A 27,926-nucleotide genomic window follows, 5' to 3' on the forward strand; every position below is an offset into this window, starting at 1 on the left:
AGGTCAGTTTTGATGGTTTTAACAGGATTTTTCAAAGGTGATATGGGAGGCTGTTCAAAGGTAAATGGATGCCTGGCAGGTGGGAGGCTTTCAAAAGCAAGATAAAAAGAATTCAGGAGCTGCATGTTCCTGTTAGTACAAAGGGCAAGGCTGCCAGGAAATGACTAGAGACATTGAGGCTCTGGATGAGAAAAAGGAGGCATAAATTGGGTACAGATAGCTGTGGTTCAATGACTCCCTTGAGTATGGGGTGTAGGAATACACTTAAGAGGGAAATCAGGAAGGCAAAAAGGGGACATTAGAAAATTTTGGCAGAAAAGGTAAAGGAGAATCCAAAGATATTCTACAAGTACGTTAAGGGCAAAAGAATAACTGTGGACAGAATAGTACCCCTTAAAGAAAATCCACAAGGTCTTCAATTTGTGGAGTCACAGGGGATGGCTCATCAGTTTTGGCTGTGGTAAAAAAAAACATGGAAGCTAGGGAACTCCGGGAAATAAGTAGTGGGGTCTCAAATAGTCCACATTCCAGAAGATGAGATGCTGGAGGTCTTAAAATGCATAAAGGTATATAAATCCCCAGAACCTGATCAAGTGTATCCCAGGACACTGTGGGAAACTAGAAAAAACATTGTGGGGCACCTCGTGGAGCTATTTATATAATTGACAGCACAGGTGAGGTGCAAGAAGACTGGAGGATGGCTAATGTTGTGCCAATATTTCAGAAAGTCTGCAAGGAAAAGCCAGTGAACTATAGACTGGTGAGCATAATGTCAGTGGTGGACAAGTTGTTGGAAGGGATTCTGAGAGACAGAATCTACATACATTTGAAAGGCAAGGACTGTCTGACTAATGGTCAACATGGCTTTGTGTGTGGAAAATCATGTCTCTCTTGAATTTAATGAGTTTTTTTGAAGAGGTGACGAAGAATATAAATTAACATAGAGTGGCAGACATTATCTATTAGCACTAGTTAGGGCTTCAACAAGGTTCTGGATGGTAAACTGATTAGTGAGGTTAGATCACATGGGATCCAGGGAGAGCTAACCATTTGGATACAAAATTGATTTGATGGTCAAACAGAAGGTGGTGGTAGAGGGTTGCTGCTCAGACTAGAGGCCTATGACCAGTGGTATGCCTCAAGGATTGGTGTTGGATCCACCTTTGTTTATCATTTATATAAACTGTTTGGATGAAAATATAGAAGGCATTGTTAGTAAGTTTGCAGATGACACCAAAGTAGGTGATATAGTTGACAGTGAAGAAGGTTAACTAATAGTACAACAGGATCTTAATGAACCAGGCTAGCAGGGAGTTGTTGAACAGAAAGACCTAGGGGTGCAGGTACATAGTTCCTTGAAAGTGGTGTCACAGGTAAACAGGTAAAGAGAGTGTTCGGAACGCTGGCCTTCATCGATTAGAGCATTGAGTAGAGTAGTGACCTTGTAGAGGTTTACAAAATCACGAGGGACATAAATAAGGTCTCTTCCCCAAGGTAGGGAAGTCCAAAACTAGAGGGCATAAGTTTAAGGTGAGGGGGGAAGATTTTAAAAGGGACCTGAGGGGCAACTTTTTCGCGTGAGTGTGGAATACTCATATATGGAATGAGCTGCCAGACAAAGTGGGAAAGACAGGTACAATTGCAAAGTTTAAAAGACATTTGAACAGGTACATGTAAAGGAAAGGTTTAGAGGATGTGGACCAAACACAGTCAAATGGGACTAGTTTAGGAAACCTGGTCATCATGGATGAATTGGGCTGAAGGAATTGTTTCTGTGCTGTATTACTCTAGGACTTTAATATTGGACTCTCATAGCTTACCAATGATTGAGGTCAACGTAACAGGCCTAAAGCTTCCCCTCTTCCGCCTCCCTCCCTTCTTAATTAGGGGTATTACATTAAACATTCCCAGAGCATTGGGAGTCTCCCTGACTATGATTCCTAAAAGATCACCACCAATGCCTCTCCCATCTCCTCAGCTATCTCCTTCAGAACTCTGGAAATGTAATTGGTTAGGTTTAGGGTTTTCAGCTTCTTCAGCACCTTTTCCTTAGGTGATGACCACTACCCTTATCTCTGCCCTCGACTCTCTTGAAATTTAGGTATCAAAACATTAATCTGTCCCTTTCTTGAGTATATTCCATGACTTGGCCTCCACAGCCTTCTATAATAGCTAATTCCCTGGGGTCACTACCCTTTGAGTGAAGAACATTTTCTCATCTTGGTCCTAAATGGCTTATCCCATACTGCGTGCCCTGTTAGAATTCTAATGTTTCAATCAGATCACCTATCATCCTTCTAAACTGTGGTGAATACAGTCCCAACTGAACCAATATTTCCTCATACAACAGTCCTCCCATTCCCAGTATCAGCCTTGTGAACCTTGGCTGCATTCACATGTATGTAATTTCTCAGGTGGGGAGACCAAAACTATTTACAACACTCCATGTGTAGCCTTGTTTAGGCCTGTATAACTGCAGAAAGACAGCCCTATGTCTGAACTCAAATCCTCATGCAATGAAGGCCAATACAGAGGAACTTCGATCAACTGAAAGACACGGTGGGGAGTATTTTGCTCAGTTAATAAAATTCTGGATAATCGAATGCCGGTTAACTAGTTTAGCCGGCTATCGGGACATTGCGATCTTGCCGGACAATCCAATGTTCGGATAATTGAATGCTGGATAATTGAGGTTCCTCTGTATACCATTCACCTTCGTAATTGCTTGCTACACCTGCCTGTCTATTTTACTTGAGTAGTGTACAAGGACACCTAGATCCCTTTATATATCCACATTTGCCAATATGTCACCATTAAAATGGTATACTCCCTTTCTGTTATGTATATAACTTCATATTTAACCACATAATACTGCATCTGCCATGTGTTTGCCCACTCACACAACTTGGCTAAATCATCTGGACGCCTCCTTGCTTCCTCCTCATGACACTCAATCCTATCCATTTTTGTGTCATCAGTAAACTTTGAAATGTTGCATCATTGCCCTCATATAGGTTGTTTTTATATAATTGTGCATAGAGCCCAAGCATGGAGGGTAAAGGCCAGTGCATTAATTTGGTACATTGATAAGTACAAATGATAAAATCACTGCATATTCAATGTAAATATGTTCAGAGTTGCTGGTCCAATCATTGATGTTTCATCAAAATTCTACCTGTTTTTGTTCCCAATGTGACCACAACCACTGGCTCTATAAATCTTATTATTACACCTCAAGAATCACACTATTGTAAACACAGACATTGAGTCCATTAAATGTCTGTCTGTGACATGCGATAGTCTGCTTATGGGAGAGGCAGTTAACACTGACTAAAGAGAATAGATCTGATATTTGTAACAACATTGAGTGAGCCCCAATGGAATATTAAGTGGCTTTGTTGAATGCAGCAGCTGTATCAATTTGACCAGAAGACAATATAGATGTCTTGGTTAATAATAGGTGTTGAAAATAGGAAATAAATTACTGAAGGTAGCTATTAACAAGTCAAAACTCTCAGAACTTGACAATATCAGGTGAATTCCATTCATGTATGCAACATTAATGCATAAGGATTGTCACTTGCTAATGAACCCACACATTCACTCACTATGACCAGGTGAAAAACAGTTAACTGGTTCCCCACTTTTCAACCTTTTGATTAGTCACAACAATTCTTTTTATCTCGAAGCTATACCTACCTTTATTTAAAAATGCAATTCAATAATTTTTACTGTGGTATTAAGGAGCCAATCACAACATTTCTTGAATTAAAGAGTAGATTTATTATTTGCTAACCCTGAGAAAATTAATTAAAATGCAATGTCAAGCATATGTTTTTCATTCTGTCATTTGCTGTCCCCTACCTTCCACCCCACATACTCGTACTCTGTCACTTACTTATTCATTCTCTTACACACACTCCTACTAATTCCCTCTTTCTCTCTCTCCTACCCCCAGACACACACACAGACAAGCACACCTACGCACTCATCTCTTTTACTCACTCATCCATACACACTCTCTTAAAATGGAATAATCTTCAGTACAAAATAAATATAAAAGAATATACAGTTTAAAGTCCTTTAGATGTCCTTGAGGTGTACAATTTTAACCTGAGGTCAGGACTATTTGGTTTCTTGGACTAACAACTGCAGTGAATATTGCAATTATCATTTAGGCTCTTTTCTGCCTGAGGTCCATTTCAGTCAGTTTTGTTACCAGGTGCTTTTCTTCTTGAGGTGGAGAGAACCTTCCCGAGCCTATGTTCAGTTCTGCTGTCTCAATCCATCTCCTCTGCTTTGCCAAAATAGTCCATTGAAATAGCTTGTTTGCATCTTCTGTCTGGTGAAGTTTGTTTCCAGACTTGATGATTGTAGGTGATGTTTGTTATGGACAAGGCAATTAAAACATTTCAAGAAGGTAGTCCAGACGCTAACTTTTCTAGTTGTTTTAAGCAGGCGAAAAGTGTATGTACCAGAAGTGATGCACCTGGCCCAACCACTTGGTTTTAAACAAAACAATTTATTTATATACGAACAAAAGAGAACAGAATATAGAATAACATTACTTACCTGAAAACCCAATCAACTCTATCAGAACATAATGATTCTATTCCAAATACAGGTATTTGTAACATTCCCATAAACATCCCCTTGGCAAAAAAGGTAAATCAAAATTAGGTTCTTACAGGAGACATCTCAGAGAGAGATGATAAGCATGAAGCTGTTCTTTAGTCCAGCAGCTTCTTTGGGCTCCCAGCTAAGACTTGACCAGAAGCTATAAAAAAGCCAGATTGCTAAAACCAAAACAAACCAAACAAAAGCTGGGAGAACTGGCCACTCCCCTTTTATTGTACAAGCATTTTTTTTTAAACTTGAAAGCTTTTTGCCTGATGCAGTATTGTTAGCTATATTCAAATTGACCCTAAAACCCATACAAACCAGACACATCTGAATCTCATCATTTACAAGCCCTCTCGAAAAAAAAACAATGACAGAATAACCTTGTTAAAGGAGCAGCATCATTGCATGTTTCATCTCCAATATATGAAAATTCTCTTTATGGTATAAATCAAATTGAACATGAAGCCCTTTTGCAACTATTGGAAAGCCTGGCTGACTGTTTAAAATGTTAATATCAGCTCAGACTATGTTTGGTTTAATTCACATTGGTTTCATGAAGCCTGGCCAACCTGGATGGGTTAGGTGACTCATGTGACAATTTTATATCAGTGTTTCAATCCCTTTTTAAACTTATGTCAGTCAATGAAAGTTCAAGATATTAAATCAGCTGATGGATTTTGAAGATCAGCATTTCATATTTTCTATTGTGATGAGACACTTCCTTCTACAATTTGCAGAGTGAATACAAGACTGAGAAATGCAACTGATTGTGAGCAAAACTTCAGTGTACCTAGGTGTAGGCAAAATGAGGATATGATGGAGGGGCATGGGAAGTGGACAGCATAGACTTTCTTTAATAATATAATATATGTCCACAATTAGAATATGTCCTAACTGCGAGAATTTATAAACCCCATATAATGATATGATTGGATAATATAATCATGCATATTAGTTTGAATATGATTAGATAATATAGTTGTGTATTAATTTGAACATGATTGGGTAATATATCCATGTGAACTAACTTGGAATGTAAACTACATGAACACAATTGGATAGAGATTTGGGCGAGTAAATGTATTACCTTTTGATTGGAAGTTTTTATCAGCAAAATAATATAAAACCTTTGCTCTTGTAATAAGGATTTGAGCTGTATGCCATTTTTGGATATGTACATTTTCCATACATGCATCAATAAACATTGAAAAAAAGAAATCTAAGTGTCATCTAGTCTAAGAGGAAATAAATGGTTAAAATCACCCCTTCAATGGTTTTAAAATCTTGTGAAAACATGAGCAAGAATAGGTTAGAATTGCTTAAATACTGAGAATATACGGGAATGTGTTTGATAATATTTAGTTTATCTGAACTATAAAGGAAAGTTACGAGAAGTCACAGTATTAGTAGTTATGCCTTATGTCCTGTAGGCTGATACAGTTAAGTCACTGAACAATGGCTAATGCTGAGGAGGTTCAGCAATGGTAATGCCATTAAATGTCACTGGTGGTGATAAGCTTTTGTGTTGTTGGAGGTGGTCACTGGCATTTTCTGGTTTTTATAATGTTAGTTGCCACTTATCGGTCCAAAACTGAATTTTGTACAGGTCTTGCTGCATATGGTCACAGACTGTTTCAGTATCTGAGAAATCCAAAATAGACAACAACATTTATCACCTTTTATTATGGAGAGAAAGCCACTGATGAAGTAGCTGAAGATCGTTGAACCAAGGTCACTACACTGAAGAACTACTGTGGTGCAGTAGTAATGTCCCTGTCTCTGAGTCAGGAGGCACAGGTTCAAGTTCCAGAGGTGTGAAACGACGTGTCTGAACAGGTTAATTAGAAAACATCTACCCTGAGGAAATCCTGCAGTTGTGCTGAGATGATTGACTTCCAACAACCGTAATCAAGTTATTTTATGGTAGGTTTGACTCTAACCAGTCAGGAGATTTTCCTCAATTCCTATTGACATCAATACTTTGGTACTCAACTATTGGGCCATAAGTTGTAAGTAACATAAGTTGTAAGTAATACAGTGTGATTACATCTGAAATCAATTTATTGTTACTGTCTTTTTTTTCTGTCGGTGACAACCACCTCTAAAGTAGGCATCAGTAACAACCTATGGATATATTTGTGGTATGTGTTCATATCTATTTGGAATTGAATAGAGACTTCACCATAAAATAAGATACCTGGCAGAGAAGAGGCTTTTTCCTATCAGCTAAGGCTGAAATTGAACCTAAGTTTCATAAATAAATAACACAGTCACAATCTATCGCCACTCAAAAACATTGAGATTAACTTTGTAAAATAGGCATTCTGGCCACATAGTTTTAAATATACACTATTTATAGGTCATTTGGTTTCAGTTACAATATATCTAAGCAGGTGCAGGAAGCAATTTCTACTTATGAAAGGATCTAGAATAAGAGGGAACAGATGTCATACAGTCATAGAGATGTACAGCATGGTAAGAGACCCTTCAGTCTAATTCGTCCATGCCGACCAGATATCCCAACCCAATCTAGTCCCACCTGCCAGCACTTGACCCATATCCCTCCAAACCCTTCCTATTCATATACCCATCCAAATGCCTTTTAAATGTTGCAATTGTACTAGCCTCCACCACTTCCTCTGGCAGCTCATTCTATACACATACCACCTTCTGCCCCTTAGGTCTCTTCTATCTTTCCCCTCTCATCCTAAAACTATGCCCTCTAGTTCTGGACTCCCCCACTCCAGGAAAAATCCTATCCATGCCTCTGATTTTGAAAACCTCTATAAGGTCACCCCTCAGACTCCGACGCTCCAGGGAAAACAGCCCCAGCCTGTTCAGCCTCTCCCTATAGCTCAAATCCTCCAACCCTGGCAACATCCTTGTAAATCTTTTCTGAACCCTCTCAAGTTTCACAACATCCTTCCAATAGGAAGGAGACCAGAATTGCACACAGTATTCCAAAAGTGGCCTAACCAATGTCCTGTGCAGCTGCAACATGACTTCCCAACTCCTGTACTCAATACTCGGACCAATAAATGAAAGCATACCAAATGCCTCCTTCATTATCCTATCTACCTGCGACTTCACTTTCAAGGAGCTATGAACCTGCACTTCAAGGTCTCTTTGTTCAGCAACACTCCCTAGGACCTTACCATTAAGTGTATAAGTCCTGCTAAGATTTGCTTTCCCAAAAGGACTCTGCATTTATCAGAATTAAACTCCATCTGCCATTTCTCAGCCTATTGGACAATCTGACCAAGATCCCGTTGTAATCTGAGGTAACCTTCTTTGCTGTCCATTACACCTCCAATTTTTGAGTCATCTGCAAACTTATTAACTATACCTCTTATGCTCACATCCAAATCATTTTTATAAATGATGAAAAGAAGTGGACCCAGCACCGATCCTTGTCGCACTTCACTGGTCACAGGCCTCCAGTCTGAAAAACAACCCTCCATCACCACCCTATGTCTTCTACCTTTGAGCCAGTTCTGTATCCAAATGGCTAGTTCTCCATGCATTCCATGAGTTGTAACCTTGCTAACCAGTCTCCCAAGGGGAACCTTGTCGAATGCCTTACTGAAGTCCATATAGAGCACATCTACCACACTGCCCTCATCAATCCTCTTTGTTACTACTTCAAAAAACTCAATCAAGTTTATAAAACATGATTTCCCATGCACAAAGCCATGTTGACTATCCCTAATCAGTCCATGTGTTTCCAAATATATGTACATCCTGTCCCTCAGGATTCTCTCCAACAACTTGCCCACCACTGATGTCAGGCTCACTGGTCCAGAGTTCCCTGGCTAGTCCTTACTCCCTTTTTTAAACAGTGGCACGTAAAGGGACGTCTGAAAAATGGGAAGCCTTCAGAAATGAGATAACAAGAGTCCAGGGAAAGTATATTCCTGTTAGGGTGAAAGGGAAGGCTGGTAGGTATAGGGAATGCTGGATGACTAAAGAAATTGAGGGTTTGGTTAAGAAAAAGAAGGAAGCATATGTCAGGTATTGATCGAGTGAATCCTTAGAAGAGTATAAGGGCAGTAGGAGTATACTTAAGAGGGAAATCAGGTGGGCAAAAAGAAAACATGAGATAGCTTTGGCAAATAGAGTTAAGGAGAATCCAAAGGGTTTTTACAAATACATTAAGAACAAAAGGGTAACTAGGGAGAGAATAGGGCCCTCAAGGATCAGCAAGGAGGCTTTTGTGTGGAGCCGCAGAAAATGGAGGAGATACTAAACGAGTATTTTGCATCAGTATTTACTGCAGAAAAGGACATGGAAGATATAGAATGTAGGGAAATAGACGGTGACATCTTGAAAAATGTCCATATTACAGAGGAGTAAGTGCTGGATGTCTTTATACGCATAAAGGTGGATAAATCCCAGGACCTGATCAGGTGTACCCGAGAACTCTGTGGGATGCTAGGGAAGTGATTTCTGGGCCTCTTACTGAAATATTTGTATCATCGATAGTCACAGGTGAGGTGCCAAAAGACTGGAGGTTGGCTAATGTGGCAGATGTGAAGTAATTGATAAAAGAAGGAAATGGAATATAAGAATATTTTTCATGCAGTGAGTGGTTAAGTTCTGAAATACATTGCTTGAAAGTGTGGTGGAGGCAGGTTCAACTGCAGCATTGTGTTATCTGAAAAGTATCTCCCTTAGAACTCTGGGTTGTAGTCCATTTGGTCCAGGTGATTTATTCACATTCAGGCCATTCAGTTTTTCTAGCACCTTCTCCTTGGTGGTGGCCACCATACTCAGTTCTGCCCTCTCACTCTCTTGAAGTTTTGGGATATTACTCATGTCTTCCACCGTGAAGAGTGACGCGAAGGAAATATTCAGTTCTTCAGCCATTCCCTTGTTCCCCACTACTATCTCTGCAGTGCCATTTTTCCAGCAGCCCAATGTCCACTTTGCCTCTCTTTTGCCCTTTATATATCTGTCTTCCTTTTATATTACTGGTCAGCTTACCCTCATATTTAATCTTCTCCTTCCTTATTTCTTTTTCTTTGTTGCCTCTGTTGTCTTTGTAGGCTTCCCAATCCTCTGGTTACCCTTTACCCTTCACCACATTATATGCTTTTTCTTGCTTTTATGGTAGCCCTGACCTGTCAGCCATAGTTGCCTCATCCTTCCTGCACCATGCTTCTTTTTCCTCGGGATGAATCTTTGCTGTGTCTCCTAAATTACTCCCAGAATCTCCTGCCATTGCTATCTCCATTGTCTTTCCTGCTAGGTTCCTCTCCCAGTTCAATTCTTCCCAGATCCTCCCTCATACCTCAGTAGTTGCCTTTATTCAGCTGTAATACTGTTACCTCTGATGCTATCTTCTCCCCCTCAAATTGCAGACTAAGTTCAATCATGATATGATCACTGACTCCTTAGGCTTCCTTCACCTTAAGCTCCCTTTCTCAAGTTTGCCTCATTGCACAACACTAAATCCAGAATTACCTGTTCCCTGGTGGGCTCCACTACAAGCTGCTCCAAAGAAAACCATTTTGTAGACATTCCATAAATTCTTTTTTTTTGCAATCCACTATCAACCTGATTTTCCCAGTCCACAGCATATTGAAATCGCCCATGATGACTGTAACTTTGCCTTTCCCACGCATCTTTTCTATCTCCTGGTGTATGAAGAGGAACCTCAATTATCCAAATGAGATGGGCGGGCACTATTTCGTTCAGATAATTCATTATTTCGTTAATTGATTTTGCTCTGGACTCGGAGTTTTCTGTGACGTCTGCTCCACATTCAGGAGACTTGACAGCAGCACATCATGTGCGAGACCCCGGTCATCTCCCACCTCCTGCCTCCTGCCTGCACCAAACCCCACTCCCACCCCCTGCCTGCCCCAAAACCCCGTCTGCCCCAATCCCCCTCAACCCTGCCCCTACCCCACCCAACCCCACCTTACTAAAAGGCAACCCTGCCCACTCTGCCCACTTGCCATTCTTTTTGATCGGAAAATTCTGCTTCCAATTCTGATCCCCTTGAAGCCACGTCTCCGTGGTGCCTACCATGTCATACATGCTAATTTCGATCTGCACCACAAACTCATTTACATTATTCCTTATATTGCATGCTTTCAGATATAACAACTTTAGTCCTGTATTAACTGCCCTTCTTCTCATTGTTATTCATTTGTCCAGCGTGCTTGAAGTTTTGATCGTTAACCCTTTCCATACACTCTGTCCTATTTGTGTCTGTGCTGGAGATTTTAATAATGTTTCCTGAGTTCTGCACTCTTATGTCCTTCTTTAATTTGGATTTTGTAATTTCCTGTATATCCCTCCCCCCCTTCATCCTATTCACATTAAAGCCCTGTCTACACCCTAATTAGGCGATTTGCAAGGAATCTGGTCCCAGCACAGTTCAGATGAAGACTGTCTCATCGGAATAGGTCCCTTCTTCCCCAGTATTGGTGTCAATGTCCCATGAATTCAAACCCATTTCTCCCACACCAAACTTTGAGCCATACATTTACCTGCTTAATCTTATTGACCCAGTGCCGATTAGCCTGTGGCTCAGGTACTAATCCACAGATTATTACCTTTTTGGTTCTGCTTTTTCACTTAGCTCCTAGCTAGTCATACTCCCTTAGCAGAACCTCTGCCCTGGTTTCATCTCTGTCGTTGGTCCCTACATGGATCACGACCACTGGATCTTTTTCCTTGCATTCCAAGTTCCTCTGCAGCCCAGATGAGATATCCTAAACTCAAGCACCAGGCAGACAACACAACCTTTGGAACTCTCGATCCTGATCACAGAATAGTGTTTATGCCTCTAACTATATTGTCCCCAATTACAACAACATTTCTCTTCTCTCCCCTCACTTGAATGGCTCCCTGCAGTACGGTGCTGCGGTCAGTCGTCTCATCCTTCCTGCAGTCCCCATTCCCGTCCACACAGGGTGCAAAACTCTTGAACCTGTCAGACAAGGAAAGGGGCTGAAGCTCTTGCAACTCTACCTCCTGGATCCCTCGACCTGCCTCACTCACAGCCACAACCCTCTTGTCCCTGACACTGGCTGAATTTGAGTTGGTTAGTCTAAGGGGTGTGATTTTCTCCTGAAACACAGTGTCCAGGTAACTCTCCCCCTCCCTGATGTGTCACACTGTTTGAAGCTCAGACTCCAGCTCATCCTCGACTCCGAGCTAGAGTTCTTCCAGCAACCAACATTTACTACAGATATGGCATTGGGAACCACAATGGGGTCCACATCATGCAGAAGCAACAAAGAGCCTGACCCTCCATCCGTAGTTTATTTAACTAGTTTTGAATTTGTTTTTTTAAATTTTTGATTGTTTTTGTATCTCTGCTTATGCAAGTTGTAACCAATAAGTAAATTGTAACCAAGAAATGAACAAGATTCAATTTAACACTGATTCAAATTTAGCAGACCCCTTAATAGCCAGTCAAATCACAGCCCTCCTGTGTCACTTTTTTTCAGTTTTCCCTCCATCAAAACCGTTTCGAATCAGAATCTGTTACCTTCTCAGACTGTTCTCCGTTCGCTCCTGCTCAGCTCCAGTCCCGAATTATAGGCTCCAAATCCATGGAGTAAGTTTTTGAGTTCCTCCCTCTCCCCCTTCCGCTCGTAGACGAGGGTGATGATGCCTTTCCTCATGGATTCACTCATGGTACCTGCCCGAAGCATACTGACATACACCTCCAGCAGATCCTGGCCAATCAAGTCCCACAGAGCGGAATAGAGCTTGACCGGTAAGCCGTCGCTTCCGGGAGTTTTATTCTTTTCGAAGGACTCGAGGGCCTTGGTCAGCTCGTCCAGAGATAGCGGCTGGTCCAGCCTCTCCCGTGTTCTGTCGTCTAAGACCTCCGTGATAGAGGACAGGAACGACTGGGAGGCCGCGCTGTCGGTCAGCTTCGCGTCATACAGACTGGCGTAGAAGGATTTACTGATCCTCATGACGTCAGCCTGTATGCACCATTGTGATTTTTTTAATTTCAAAAATATACTTTATTCATAAAATAATTTGATGGTCTGTACAGTTGGTCATGCCATACATATGTAAACATGTACATACAGAGATCAAAACTTATCATTTTTATACAGGTCTGTACATTTTTTGATCATATGCCCATATAATTAGCTGAGGCGTCAGCAGAGCCCAAATGACTGCATGGGCCCCCTGTTCTTCATTAGTCAGGCAGACTTTACACAGTGGTCTTTCCCCACCGCGCCTTGGCGACAGCTGCCCCAAGCTTCAGCGCATCCCTCAACACGTAGACCTGGACCATGGAATGTGCCAGTCCGCAACACTCAGTCGGGGTCAACTCCTTCAGCTGGAAGATCAGCAGGTTTCGGACCACCCAGAGAGCGTCCTTCACCGAGTTGATGATCCTCCAGGGCATAGTTGATGTTCGTCTCGGTGTGCGTCCCGGGGAACAGACCGTAGAGCACGGAGTCCCGCGTCACGGCGCTGCTCGGAACGAACCTCGACAAAAACCACTGCATTCCTCTCCAGACGTCCTCTGCATAGGCACATTCCAGAAGGAGGTGTGTGACAGTCTCGTCCCCCCCGCAGCCGCTTCAAGGGCAGCGTGCGGTGCGGCTGAGAGTCCGGGCGTGCATAAAGGATCTCACAGGCAGAGCCCTTCTCACCACCAGCCAAGCCATGTCTTGGTGCTTGTTGGAAAGTTCTGGCGATGAGGCATTCTGCCAAATGGCTTTGACAGTCTGCTCAGGGAACCGCTCGATAGGATCCGCCCTCTCCTTTTCCCGAAAGGTCTCAAGGACACTACATGCTGACTACTTCCTGATGGACTTGTGGTCAAAGGTGTTTTTCTTTATAAACTTCTCCACGAAGGACAGGTGATACGGAACGGTCCAACTACTCGGAGCGTTCCGCGGCAGCGAGGCCAGGCCCATCCTTCGCAACACCGGGGACAGGTAGAACCTCAGTACGTAGTGACACTTGGTGTTTGCGTACCGGGGATCCACGCACAGCTTGATGCAGCCACACACAAAGGTGGCCATCAGGGTGAGGGTGGCATTGGGTGTATTTTTTCCTCCGTTGCCCTGATCTTTATACAGTGAGTCCCTTCGGACCCGGTCCATCTTTGACCTCCATATAAACTGGAAGATGGCCCGGGTGACTGCAGCGGCACAGGTTCTGGGAATAGGCCAGACCTGTGCCACGTATAATAGCAATGACAGTGCCTCACACCTGATGACCAGGTTTTTTCCCGCGATGGAGAGCGACCGTAGCTTCCATCTGCCCAGTTTCTGCCTCACTTTGCTGATACGCTCCTCCCAAGACTTGGCGCACGCCCCAGCCCCTCCGAACCAAATACCCAGCACCTTCAGGTGGTCGGTCCTGGCGGTGAAGGGGATCGAGGATTGGTCGGCCCAGTTCCCGAAGAGCATGGCCTCGCTCTTGCCTCGGTTTACCTTGGCCCCCGAGGCCCGTTCGAACTGGTCACAAATGCACATGAGTCTGCGCACGGACAGCAGATCCGAGCAGAAAACGGCGACGTCATCCATGTACAGGGAGGCCTTAACCTGCAGGCCCCTGCTGCCAGGAATAGTCACCCCTCTCAGGCTCGCATCCTTCCTGATGGACTCGGCAAATGGCTCTATGCAGCACACAAACAAGGCAGGAGAGAGGGGGCAGCCCTGCCTGACTCCAGATCTGACTGGGAAGCTATCTGATTCCCACCCGTTGATTGAGACTGCACTGACAATGTTGGTGTAGAGCAGTCTGATCCAATTGCAGATTCCCTCCCCAAAGCCCATTTTGGAGAGAACATCTCTCATATACCTGTGTGATATCCTGTCAAAGGCTTTCTCCTGGTCCAGGCTGATCAGGCAGGTGTCCAACCCTCTGTCCTGCACATAGGCGATCGTATCCCTGAGGAGTGCGAGACTCTCAGCGATCTTCCTGCCCGGCATAGCACAGGTTTGGTCAGGGTGAATCACCGACCCTAGAGCAGACCTGACCCGGTTGGCGATTACCTTTGACAGAATTTTGTAATCTGCATTCAACAGTGAGATTGGTCTCCAATTTTTGAGTTCCTCCCGCTCCCCCTTCCGCTTGTAGACGAGGGTGATGATGCCTTTCCTCATGGATTCACTCATGGTACCTGCCCGAAGCATACTGACATACACCTCCAGCAGGTCCTGGCCAATTAAGTCCCCACAGAGCGGAATAGAGCTCGACCGGTAAGCCGTCGCTTCCGGGAGTTTTATTCTTTTCGAAGGACTCGAGGGCCTTGGTCAGCTCGTCCAGAGATAGCGGCTGGTCCAGCCTCTCCCGTGTTCTGTCGTCTAAGACCTCCGTGATAGAGGACAGGAACAACTGGGAGGCCGCGCTGTCGGTCGGCTTCGCGTCATACAGACTGGCGTAGAAGGATTTACTGATCCTCATGACGTCAGCCTGAGATGATGTTAGCGAGCCATCTTCTTCCTTCAGGCTACTGAGCACAGAGCTCTCTTTGTGCACCTTCTGGAAGAAGAAACGTGAGCACGTCTCGTCCTGCTCCACCGAGCGGACCCTGGACCGGAAGATTATCTTGGAGGCCTCCAAAGCAAAGAGCGAGGCTTGCTGGCCCTTCACCTCCTTGAGGTCCTCCGTGACATCCACCCCCATCGTCTGCAGCAGGAGCAGGTTCTGCATACTTTCCTGGAGCTGGGACAGTTTTCCCACCTCTCTCTCGCCTCCTGAATACCTTTGAGGATGAAGAACCTCTTGATGTTCCCTTTTACTGTTTCCCACCAGTCCGCTGGGGACTCAAAGAGGGGCTATAGTGATGCCTCTCCCTCTCGGTCACTGTTTGCTGGATGCTGTTCTTGCTGCTGATCACAGGGGGGCTGTTGCCAGATGATCTGCTTTTCAGTGCAGGTGACTGCTTCCAGGCTGTAATGTATGTGTCATAGTGATGCCTCTCCCTTCTGGCAGGCAAAAAGCCTTTGTCATTGGTGAATAGACTGATGATCAGTTGGCAATCAGCTACTTGTTGTTGGTCGAATCTCATTTTGTGCACACCATTACCTGTAAGTTCCCCTCCAAGCCATCCTTACTTGGAAAAATACCATATTCCTTCACTGTCAGAATTCCCTCCCTATCGGCATTGTGGGTCTATCTACAGCACATGGACTGCAGCGGTTCAAGAAGGCATCTCATCACCACTCCTCAAGGGCAACTAGGGTCGGGCAATAAATGCTGGCCTAGCTAGCAATGCCAATATCTCGCGAGTGAATTAAAAAAACTCTATAATTCCAGTTCACCTGTATCTAAACCTACTGATTGAACAAACAGCAGTGTAAACAGCACTTACAATGAGTTTTGGTAATCTTTTAAAAAGTGCAATAATCCTTTCCTCGGTCCTTTATTTTTAGAACAGTTGTTTTCCTATTTTAGTCCACAATCAAAAATATAGAAAACTAAAGATATGATATTTACAGTCATCAAAAGATTTGTGCATAGTCTCTGATAGGTGGAATCCATGGTAGATTCTGTTTCATTTTATAAGATGATGTTCAGTTTCCACTGTCCTCTTGGAATTTATCTTGATGCTTCTTATACTAGTTTATGCTGCATGCTTTGATAGCCTTCCTGGGTAATTTATTTAAGCCCATTGTTGATGAATTTTTTAGTCAATATGAAGGCACTTTAAAAGTTCATGGTTGAAAGGGAACTTAAGGAATTGTTGTACTTGGTTATACAGAAAGATTTTATAAATTGAAAATACCTAAAAACACGAAAAAAATTAAGAAAGGTTGGGCATATTATACAAATTTTCAAAATTCTGAAATAATATGTAATGTATAAGAAAGCAGGATATTTAATTTGGAAGAGGTATGTCAAGATCAAAGATACAAATTTTACCAGTTGAATAAACGATTGTATGTAGAACAGGTTGTCAGATAAAGCAGTTAATGTGCAATTAAAATTTTTAAGAGGTTGAATGAATATCCCCCACCATGATTAACAGGGCTCTTAACCATGTCTGAACAATCTCTCATACTTCAGCCCTTACCCCTTCTTCTCCCTGCTGAAATAACAGTAGGATTTCTTTTGTTCTCACTTTGCATCCCACCAGTTTCCACTTTCATTTCTGCCACAGCAGGATACCATCACCCAACACATCTTCCACTCTCATCTTCTATCAGCAATCTGCAGGGATCATTTCCTCTTTGACATCCTGGTCCACTTGTCCATCACTCCTAACACTTCCTCACTCCTCCATGGCACCTTACCATGCACTTACAGCAAATGTAACACCTGCCCCTTCATCTCCTTTCTCTTCACCCTCCAAGCATTTTATAAATACTCAATCTAGTCTACCGTATTCACTGCTCAGAATGTGGCCTCCTTTAAGTTCCTGAAGTCAAATGTGGACTCTAATCACTTTATGGAACACCTCCACTGGGTTCATAGATAACCTTCCAGTTGCATGTCATTTCTATAAATCACCTTGCTACCATGCTAATTTTTCCAACGTTGGCTTGCTACAGTGTTCCAGTGAAACTTAACATAAGCTAGAGGAACAATACTTTTTTTATCTGCTTAGGCTCTTTACAGCCTCTAGGATTCAATACTGAATTCCACAACTTCAGAGAATGACCTCTGTATTCCATTTTTCTTATATTCCCACACCCTCCCCTGGCTATGCCTCTTTCAGTTCATACTGAAAAGTCAACATTTTAACTCTATTTCTCCGTCTTCAAATGCTGACAGACCTGCTGAATACTATATTGATTAAGGGGACAGGGTTGAGGGCTAAAGATCAAAGGAAGAAAGGGGTGATGAAATGCCACATAGAACATAGTGATATCTGAGTGACTGGGAAAGACAAATATTTTCAAGAAATGGTACTGATAGGGATTATAGAGTGCAGATGCAATTTTGTTTATTGCTGAAAAACACATTTCATCAAAAACTTTTTGTCTAGTACTCATCAGTACAGTTCACAAGAAATACCAAAGTAAAGGGAAAACAAAATTTCTACTATATGAGATTACTAACGTTGTTTTGCTTTTACTTTAGTATTTGAATGCACCATTAAAAGCTTCGACAAAATGCATTTTTTCAACTGTACTCCAGTTATATCCTACCAAAGGACTATTAGGCAAAATGTTAGAGTGTTACCTTGCAAGCCTTAGGATTGGGAAGAATTTCATAGAGAATAATTCTGGATAGAAAAAACACCCTGCTTTCACCAAATTTCGAACTGCTTTTCGTGGCATCACGAAATTTAAGTCAGTGAAAGATTTATACTTAAAGGACCAATAACTCGATCTGGGCTTTAATCCATCAGGTAATGTTGCCATTTGATATCTTAACCAAATTTTGCTGCCACTTTCTCCGAAAACAGGATGGACTTTTTTTAAAATAGGGGGAAATGATTTTTTTTGGCTTTCCTCTCTCTAAGCTTTTTTGAATAAAATCTGATTTTGTTCCCTCATTGGGCAGTAAGAATCATGTGGCTAGCTTTGATGCTGTGGGCTGTTGGTTGGCTGCATAAATCTGATCAGATGCTCCCTATTGCTTACGCTTAACCGGTCGATCGGTGCTTGCATTCTAGATCCTGATTAATATAAATACACGAGAGAGGACGAAAAATGTTCGGCGATGCAGTATGTGAAAGAAGCCGATGAAAGGCATGAGTAGATGGTGGATGTTTGCCTGGGAGGCTGTGTGGATTTTACTCTGGGATTCTACAGCTTTGAGATGCAGATGATGCAAAGGCGATCGGGAGAATAAAAAAAAACTGCAGATGCAAAAACGACGAGAACATAGCAGATCTGATTTTTGACACGAGGGGGAAATATTTCTTAAATCTGCAAATGACCCAGTTTTACGAAGGATTAACCCGCTGGACAATGAAAAACTAAGAAAAACAGGGGGAAAATCTAAACTAATTGCATGTGCACCAGTATTGGAACAGATGGGATGTAATGTGGAGTTGCCGTATTTCTCTACTGAATGGTGATCTTTGGCATCTGTTTATAGAATGGCAAGATTTGGAGACGAGGTGCCGGCCAGGTATGGAGCCGGCCAAGGAGGCGGAGGACGCGGCGGTAGCCGCCAGGGCGGACCGCCAGGAGCACCACAGAGGATGTACAAGCAGTCGATGGCCCAAAGAGCCCGGACCATGGCTCTCTACAATCCTATCCCAGTCCGACAAAACTGCTTCACAGTTAACAGATCTCTCTTTCTCTTCAGTGAAGACAACTTTGTAAGAAAATATGCCAAAAAGATCACTGAATGGCCATATCCTTTTTTTTTATTTTGTCTAATTTATTGATATATTTTAATGTCTTGCATGCAAGCGAATAGTCTAAATTGATTGATAAAGAAATCAATGTGAATTTCACACAAGAAAGTACATATGTTAGTTTCACGGGTATAAATGCTAGTATAATGCCAGTTTCACTAGTATAACGGTAGCATTTCTGTGACTGGCCCTTCATGTAAATTGGATGGTGATTGCTTTGCCATTGCAGTGAGAGAACTATTTGCAAAAGAAAAACAAAATAAAACCAATCACTACCAAAAATGTTGCTGTGCTCAAAAATTCCTCCACAGTGTGATGCAGCCAGTTTCACTTTGAAGGTATATAAACAGCCATTTGCAATTAAAAAAAATGGTACACCCCATCCAATCCTAGCTTTAAAATAAATTCAAGAAACCTTTGATTTGGTACATAATTGCACACTTTTATTTTTGTAGCGATTCCGAGCTAGTTAAATGCCTGATGGGAGAAGGATGCATTAACTGGTGTTGCTGACGTGGGGCTGTACCTATTTTAAGGAACCATTCAGAGAGGTTGGAGTGATGAATAGGATTTTTTTCATGCGTGTGTTCACATAGTCACATGCACACCAGTGGACACATGATCATACGGATAAGATGCATAGAGTGATGGGAGTCTATACTGGTATAAAATCCTAAGCTGCTCCTTTTTTTTATATCCACATGCACTTGGCAGTAGAATTGAAAAGAAATATCAAATGCATTGTTTTGAATTTCTAGCAGTCGAAATTATAGTAAATGGTAATGTTAAATTGCACTTTTTGATTGGAATCCATATTCTGTACTCATGTTGTGAAAATTGTGTTCTGCATTTTTTTTTGGTGCAGACTAGATGGTAATGGCTTTGATTATGTAATACCTATTCAAGCTCCACTTGTATAAGTTTTTTATCCAGTTTTTTGTCAATCATTTGAGTACTGAAAGAAAATAGACTAATATTTATTTAGAAAAAAATAACACATCTATTATGGAAATTTATATGATATCACAGGTGTACCGATTATACCCAACTTTTATTTCACCACTTCTGTGACTGCTGCTGTTAGTGCTGAGGAATATCAGAACTGAGCATTTCAGATTAGGTATTGCATAGAGACTTTAATTTGTCCTAACTTCAGAGGAGTAGTCCCTTGCACATTTTCAGCCCTGCCTATCACCGCTATTACCACCATACTAACAAATCTGTGGCCTTTTTTTTATTCTTCATGATTTTGTTTCTTGAGGAATTGGATTTAGACTGTTAAACTGATTTTACATTGGACATTTACAACCAAAAGATAGAGGAAACTTTAATATCTTCCACTTAATGAAGGCTTAATCCAACTTATTGTTTCAGAGGCTGAATTTCTGAGTTGTTATCCTTGCAGTTCTTTGTTTTTGTCTGCATTAAGCTGCACCTCTGCACTTGTTTGTATTTCTGCACTGCAGAAGATTACTTTTAAAATTCAATGTTTCCCATTCCCCTGTAAATACCTATACAGGCTTGGACCTTATTTTCTGAGTCTTACTCCAACTATACATTCCTTGTACATCCTTCAGTACACTGAACAGTCTGCTACTTGTTTTGAGGTCCTACTGTTATCCGTTTTGTTACAGTTGCTGTGTGTTCACTCTCTGGGCCTTGTTGCCCACACCCTCCTTAGTTTATACACACTGTCAGCTTCATGTTTTGGTTTTGAGTTCCCCCCACCATATTATCACTTTGTAAATACAGTACCAAGTACTATAAATTTAAATTGATCATTTTCTTTTGTGCATTGGCATGAAATTAACAATAATGATCTCAAATTATTTGCAAACAGATATACCTAAGTTCCTACTTTGAGGTAGCTAACTAATAGTATTTTTGATTATACAGAGAGGATTACAGGTTATTTGGCCCAACTAGTCCATGCTGGTGTTCATTGCTTCACAAGAGCCTCCTCCTATCTTTCCTCATCTAAATGTATCACTGTAATCATCTATTTCCTTCACCATCTAATACTTGTCTACCTTATCCTTAAATATACCCCGTATTGTTTGCTTTACCCATTCTAGTGTAAACGCTACTGAGTTTCTTCTTTTGTGCTGCAGCATGGTAGTTATGTTTATGTAGTCTCACCATTTGAAAATATATCATTATTTGTAGTTCTCATATTGCTGTAATTTTTGTGATATGAGTATGCATAATGTTTTCATCAGGCAAAATTTCAGTCTAACCTTAAATCAATTAAATATTTAGTTTGAGAAGCAACTCTTGTGGAGTACAATGCCACTGCTCAAATTAAAGTTGGTGATATGGTAAATGTTTGTGAGACAGTAAAGTAAGTGGATAGTGGAAAACAGAAAGCATGTTACTACATGTACCCACTTGTACAGATTTGGTGAAAAAAATGGAAATCAGTCAGAAATTTTTGCTTTGCACACATTTTAAAACAGTGTAAATTATACGCAGCATTATGTAAATTGTAGTGTAAGTTAGAAAATGCATATTTGTTTTGAAAATTTTATATAAACATTTAAGCCCTACAATATTGTCCTTTTTGATATATTAGTTCTAATTTACACATTCTGTCACCATAGTTATCAAACCTAATCATATCTAATTGTTTTATTTATGGATGTAGGTTTGGTCTCTGAGCTGGAAGGTTCATTTCAGATGTTTCATCACCATACTCATCATGAAGTACGGTAACGAAATGTCTGAAAATGAACCTTCCAGCTCAGCGAGCAAACCTACATCCAGAACCTCAACCTGAGCGAAAATCTTCTCAAAACTGGCTTAATTTATATCAGAAACAGAAATTGCTGGGAAGCTGAGCAGGTCTGGCAGCATCTGTGAAGTGAAATCAGAGTTGACATTTTGGGTCCAGTGACCCTTCTTCAGGAGGTGTTGGCAGACCTGCTCAGCTTATCCAGCATCTGCAGTTCTTTCAATTTTTGCTTCATTTACATGTGCATGTTGGTGGGCTTTCTTGATTTTGTTTTTCCACCCACAGCTTTTCCACCCTGCCTCTTTTATTTCCTAACTGTAGTTGTGTACTCGTGAGAATTTTTCAGTGAGTAATTTTCCAAGATCAACATTAATTTCCTTAATTTTTTTTAGAAATTCACTTGGATTATCTTAGTTTCTGTCCACAGAGAAGCTAAAATTCATAGTTTTTTATTTATTCACTCATTTTTGTGGGATATGGGTGTCGCTGGCTGGCCAACATTTATTGCCCGTCCCTAGTTGCCCTTGAGAAGATGGTTATGAGCTATCTTCTTGAACTGCTGTGAGTTGACCCACAATGCCATTAGGGAGGGAATTCCAGCATTTTGACCCAGCGACAGTGAAGGAATGGCAATTTATTTCTAAGTCAGGATGGTGAGTGCTTGGAGGAGAATCTGAAGGTGGTGGTGTTCCTATGTATCTGCTGCCCTTGTCCTTCTAGATGGAAGTGGTCATGGTTTTGGAAGGTGCTGCTTGGGGATCTTTGGTGAATTTCTGCAGTGTATCTTGTAATAGTACACACTGTTGCTATTGAGCGTTGGTGGTGGAGGGAGTGGATGTACTATCAATAAAGCAAGCTGCTTTATCTTGGATGGTATCCAGCTTCTTGGAGTGTTGTGGGGCTGTAGTCATCGCAGGCAAGTGGGGAGTATTCCATCACACTCCTGACTTGTGTCTTGTAGATGGTGGACAGGCGTTGAGGAATCAGGAGATGAGTTACCTGCCATAGTATTCCTAGCCTCAGACTTGCTCTTGTAACCATTGTATTTATGTGGTGAGTCCAGTTAAGTTTCTGATCAATGATAACTCCCAGGATGTTGATAGTGGGGGATTCAGTAATGGTAACACCATTGAATGTCAAGGTGCGATGGTTAGATTATCTCTTGTTGGTGATGGTCATAGACTGCCATTTGTATAGCACGAATGTTACTGCCACTTCTCAGCCCAAGCCTAGATATTGTCCAGATCTTGTTGCGTTTGGACACTGCTTCAGTGTCTGAGGAGTCGTGAATGGTGCTAAACATTGTTCGCCGATCATTGCGCAATCTCTTCTGACCTTATGACGGACGGAAGCTCATTGATAAAGCAACTGAAGATGACTGCGCACAAGGCACTACCCTGAGGAACTCCTGGAAAGATGTCCTGGAACTGAGATGATTGACCTCCAAAAACCATGACCATCTTCCTATACATCAGATATGACTCTAACCACTGGAGAGTTTGGCCCCTGATACACATAGATTCCAGTTTCCCAAGGCTCCTTGATGTTACACTTGGTCAAATGCAGCTTTGATGTCAAGGGTTGTCGCTCTCATCTCACCTCTGGGATTCAACCCTTATGTCCATGTTTGAACCAAGGCTGTAATGAAGTCAGTAGCTGAGTGGCCTTGGCGAAACCCAAACTGGGCATCACTGAGCAAGTTATTGCTGAGAAGGTGCTGCTTGATAGCACTGATGACACCTTCCATCACTTTATTAATGATCGACAGTAGACTGATGGGGCTATAATTGCCTGGTTTGGATTTGTCCTACTATTTTTTTTGTATAGGACATATCTGACAATTTTACACATTGTCAGGTAGATGCCAGTGTTCTAATTGTATTAGAACAGCCTGGCCAGGTGAGCAGCAAGTTTTGGAATACAAGTCTTTAGTACTATTGCTGGAATGTTGTTAGGCCCTGTAGCCTTTGCAGTATCTAGTGCCTCCAACTGTTTTTTGATAGCATGTGGAGTCAATCAAATTGGCTGAAGACTGGTATCTGTAATGCTGGGGACCACTGGATGAGGCCAAGATGGATCATTCACTTGGCACTTCTGGCTGAAGATTTCTCGAAAGCTTCAGCCTTATTGTTTGCACTGATGTGCAGGATGGGGATATTTGTGAAGCAGCCTCCTTCAATGAGTTGTTTAATCACCCACTACCATTCATGACTGGATGTGTCAAGACTGCAAAGCTTAGATCTGATCTGTTGGTTGTGGGATTGCTTAGCTCTGTCTATCATTTGCTGCCTATGCTGTTTGGCATGCAAGTAGTCCTGTTTGGTGACTTCACCAGGTTGATATCAAATCTTCAGTTATGCCTGTTACTGCTCCTGGCATGCCCTCCTGCATGCTCCATTGAACACAGTTGGATACAGTCAACATCACAGAATAAAGATTTATGTAATGTTTATGCTCCACACAAGTCTTCTTGCCACACCTCTTCCTTTAGACTTCAGTTCATATCCTGATTATTTATTTCTCCTCCTTTAATCTATTTTCCCCTGCATTGCATCTCTCATACTTGCCTCAGCATTCTGTGTCATATCAGTTTCTGTATCCCATCACTTTTAGTAAGTTTACCTTGAATCTTCTGGATTTATTCAGTACCCTAATTTTGGACATGGTTGTGGACTAGACTAAACCCCTTTCAACCATATCAAGGAGATAGCATAGATCCTAACTTTTTTACCTTATTTAAAGATAAGTGTAAGGTGCTGTGTTCCAGATGTAATTCAATTTGTTGCAATACTCAACTTTAAGCAAAACATACTTTATTCTTACTCCATAGTTAAAATACAAACACAAGGAAGAAGTGATTTGGAGATGCCAGTGTTGGACTGGGATGGACAAAGTTATAAATCACACTACAACCTGGTGTTGTGTGATTTTGAACAAGGAAAAAGAATTGATATAACATTAACTCCATTGGAGTTATAATAGATTATTTAACTACTGAACAGCAACTGTTCCAATATTAGTAACATCCCATAAACACACCCTCAGTGAAACAAATTGTCTCAAATGCAATTCTGGCTGTAGAGAGAGAGAGCTTCCGCAGCCAATGTTAAAACCCCAACAACAGATGAAAGCTAAACTAAAACCCTGGTTCTGTGGGAGCCTGACTGCACCTATTCATGCTGCTTCTATTGTTCCAACATAAAGAAAATGCCCCAAGGTCTCTTACTTTATTGGTTTGGAGGAGACAGCTCAACAGCTCTTGCTGAAAATCTCTCTTAAACAAAAAGTACAAAATACACTTCTATCATCACACCTCTCCCAGCCCTTAAAAATGAACCATTAATATTAAAATATGGCTTCCTTTTTATAAATCTTTAGTCTTATACTATTGGTACATACAATATATAAACATTGACTCTATGCATGCAAACATTCAATACTGCAATTCATCTCAATCTGTTTCTTCCTCCACTGAACACCTTCATCTTCCTTCAAATGTAACAATTACATTCTCTCATTCTGCCACATGTATAATTTTCAAATTAAACTACTGTAACAATAAACTCCATCTAAACAGTATGGTATTTTTACTTTTATACTTTTCCAGAAATGTTAAGGGGTTATGATCAATATTTACAATTGTTTCAGATACATTATTGACAGAAATGTTGCAATGCCAACATCAAACTTATGGATTCCTTCTCAATTGTGGAATATTTCATTTGAATATTTAACTTGCTGGAAAAATACCCAATAGGCCTTTCTATCTTGTTGTCGTCTTGCAAGAGGACAGCACCGGCACCCATATCACTTGCGTCAGTAGCCACCTTGAATGGCTTTGCGTAATTAGATGTGGATAACACTGGGACAGTGGTTAATACAGCTTTCAGGCTGTCAAATACCTTGTAATATTCCTCTGCTGGAATTTCCTGCACTACTTCAAGTTAGTCAGTGGAACAACAATGCTGCTGAAGTTTGGTATGAATTTTCAATAAAAATCACTCATTCCCAGGAATTGTAGTACTTTTCTTTTCATTGATGTTCCGGGAATCTCCTCAATAACTTTTGTTTTCACATCTCATTGAGCTGTGTGTCCACGTCCAATGACATGGCCTAGTAATGTGACTTGGACTTTTGTGAATTTACTCTTGGCCAAGTTTATCACCAAGCCCACCTTCTGAAGTCGATCAAACAATTGAGAGAGATGCTCCAAACGTTCCTTCCATGTGTGACTAAAGATCACCAGATTGTCTATGTACACCACACAATTGGGTAATCCTGAAATGACTTTATTGGTTAGCCTTTGAAATGTTGGTGTATTTTTTTCAAAGCAAATGGCATGACTTTAAATTGGTACACTCCATTTTGTGTCATTTGAAATTTCCTTCACTTCCTGGGATGAAGGTACCTGCAAGTATCCTTTGAGTATGTCCAGCTTCAAAATATAGGTTGTTTGTCCTTCCTTCTCAGTACCGTCTTCCGACCATGTAATAGTATATGAATCAGATTTCATAATCGCATTGATTTTGCAGTAGTCAGCACAAATGTTGGGTTCCATTTAGTTTTGACACCATTTTTATGGGTGAGCTCCATTCGCTGCAATTCACTTCAATTATGTTGTTTGTGAACATGCTTTCAATTTCTTTTTGAAGCTGTGTCAATAGAGGGTTTAATCTATAAGGATGTTGATTTATAGCAACAGCATCTCCTATCTTTATATCATGTGTAATCATGTTATTCCCACATCTGTGTCATTGTAATAACTCTTTGATGTAATTTTGATTTTCCTCTGGAAGGTAACACAATAATTTATCCCAATTTTTGATAACTCCTCATTGTCCAATTTAATTTAAAGAATATCAAATTCAAATTTACCTGGAGTAGGTTCTTCATTCTGAGTTGTTACAAGTAGCATGTTTTCCTTTTGCTTTCCTTCCTGTCAAAATACCTTTTGAACCTATTCACAATACGCACTGAGCTTTCCTTCTATCTGACGTTCATATAAAATAATTAACCTCACTCAGTTTTCTTTTGATTTGATACGGCCCACTAAACCTTGCTTTTAAAAATTCATTTACCAATGGTAGTAGTACTAGTACTATCTACACTAGCAAAATTCATTTTGATTTCTTGTCTGCTTCCCATTTCATCACCTTTTGCGCTACTTTCAGATATTGTCTGTTAATTCACCTGCTCTATCTTTAAATAAAATTTGACAAGTTGTCCAAATCTGTAATTCCAGTGGTCCTCACACCTCATGTCTGAAAACTAATTCAAATTTACTGAATTTAGTTGATTCATTAGGTGCATCTGTAAATACAAAAAGTACAAATGGAATTCCTTTATCCTTACCCTCTGAATAGTCTTGACTCTAAGCAGTCAACATAGTCTTTAAAGTTTGGTGCGATCGCTCTAATGCTCCTTACAATTCTGGATGATATATAGTTGTTTTAAATTGTTTTATTCATAAGCATTCCATAACTTCCTTGAATAATTTTGATGTAAAATTTGAGCCTTGATGTGATTGTGTCTCTGTGGGTAGTCTGTATCTAGTTTTAAAAAACAAATTGAGTAATTCTTCTACACTCCTTCTAGCCATGATATTTTGTAATGGAATGGCCTTTAGAAATCTAGAATACACATCCATTATAGTCAACAAATGCTGATTCCCACCTTTTGTTGTAGGGAGAGGTCCCACACAATCAGTTAAGATTCTTTGTAAAAGCTTCCTCAAATTTTGAATAGATATTAACGGTAACAGTTTTATCACTGCCTGAGATTTTCCTATTACCTGATATATCTGGCAAAATTCAACCACATCTCTATGCAGTGCAGGCCAATAAAAATGTTTTTGTATTTTGGCTTGAGATTTTCTTACTCCCAAATGATAACTGCTAACCCGTGCTACCCGCAACACCTCCTCCTTTCTATCACGCACTAGTAGCATAACTTGATGAACCTCTATCCATTTTTCATCTGCCTGAGTATGTAATAGCCTCCATTTCCTCGTAAAAACTTAATTTTTAAGGTAGTAATATTCTGGGATACTCTCAGATTCATCTTCTGTGTCTGCTTCTTGATATAACTGCTTTGTTTTTTCATCTTTTTGTTGTAATTCAACTAACCTCTCTGAACTAAAAATATTCACTTTTCCTCCACCTGTTCTTGTTTTTCCTCAACATGGTTTTGATAAATGAATTTCAACTTTCTTATTTTTATTTCTTAATTTCTCCTCCTGTTTCAACCTGTGGCTTTATGAGCTTGTTACCAAACAATCAGGAAAAATCCCAGGGTACATTTCCTGCAACATCTCAGTTG

General features: G+C 41.0%; 1 protein-coding gene across 15 annotated transcripts in view; it reads left to right on the top strand.

Annotated features, from left to right (window-relative positions):
• Window positions 1-27,926, top strand: part of LOC122552384 (voltage-dependent P/Q-type calcium channel subunit alpha-1A-like) — a 662,051-nt gene that overhangs the window by 104,848 nt on the left and 529,277 nt on the right. For 12 of the 15 annotated variants that reach the window (XM_087983285.1, XM_087983278.1, XM_087983282.1 and 9 more), the window contains exon 1: window positions 18,159-18,872. The exons of 2 other annotated variants lie outside the window; for them this stretch is intronic. In XM_087983285.1, the coding sequence (XP_087839411.1) occupies window positions 18,614-18,872 (259 nt within the window). In that variant the 5' untranslated portion in view covers window positions 18,159-18,613. Of the gene's footprint in view, window positions 1-18,158; window positions 18,873-27,926 lie in introns of those variants that run through there. One more of the 15 variants, XM_087983284.1, reaches the window with a different exon arrangement.

The sequence above is a fragment of the Chiloscyllium plagiosum genome, unplaced genomic scaffold (assembly GCF_037043375.1).
Source record: "Chiloscyllium plagiosum isolate Xiang-an unplaced genomic scaffold, Cpla_swu_hap1 HiC_scaffold_45, whole genome shotgun sequence".
NCBI classification, from domain to species: domain Eukaryota; kingdom Metazoa; phylum Chordata; class Chondrichthyes; order Orectolobiformes; family Hemiscylliidae; genus Chiloscyllium; species Chiloscyllium plagiosum.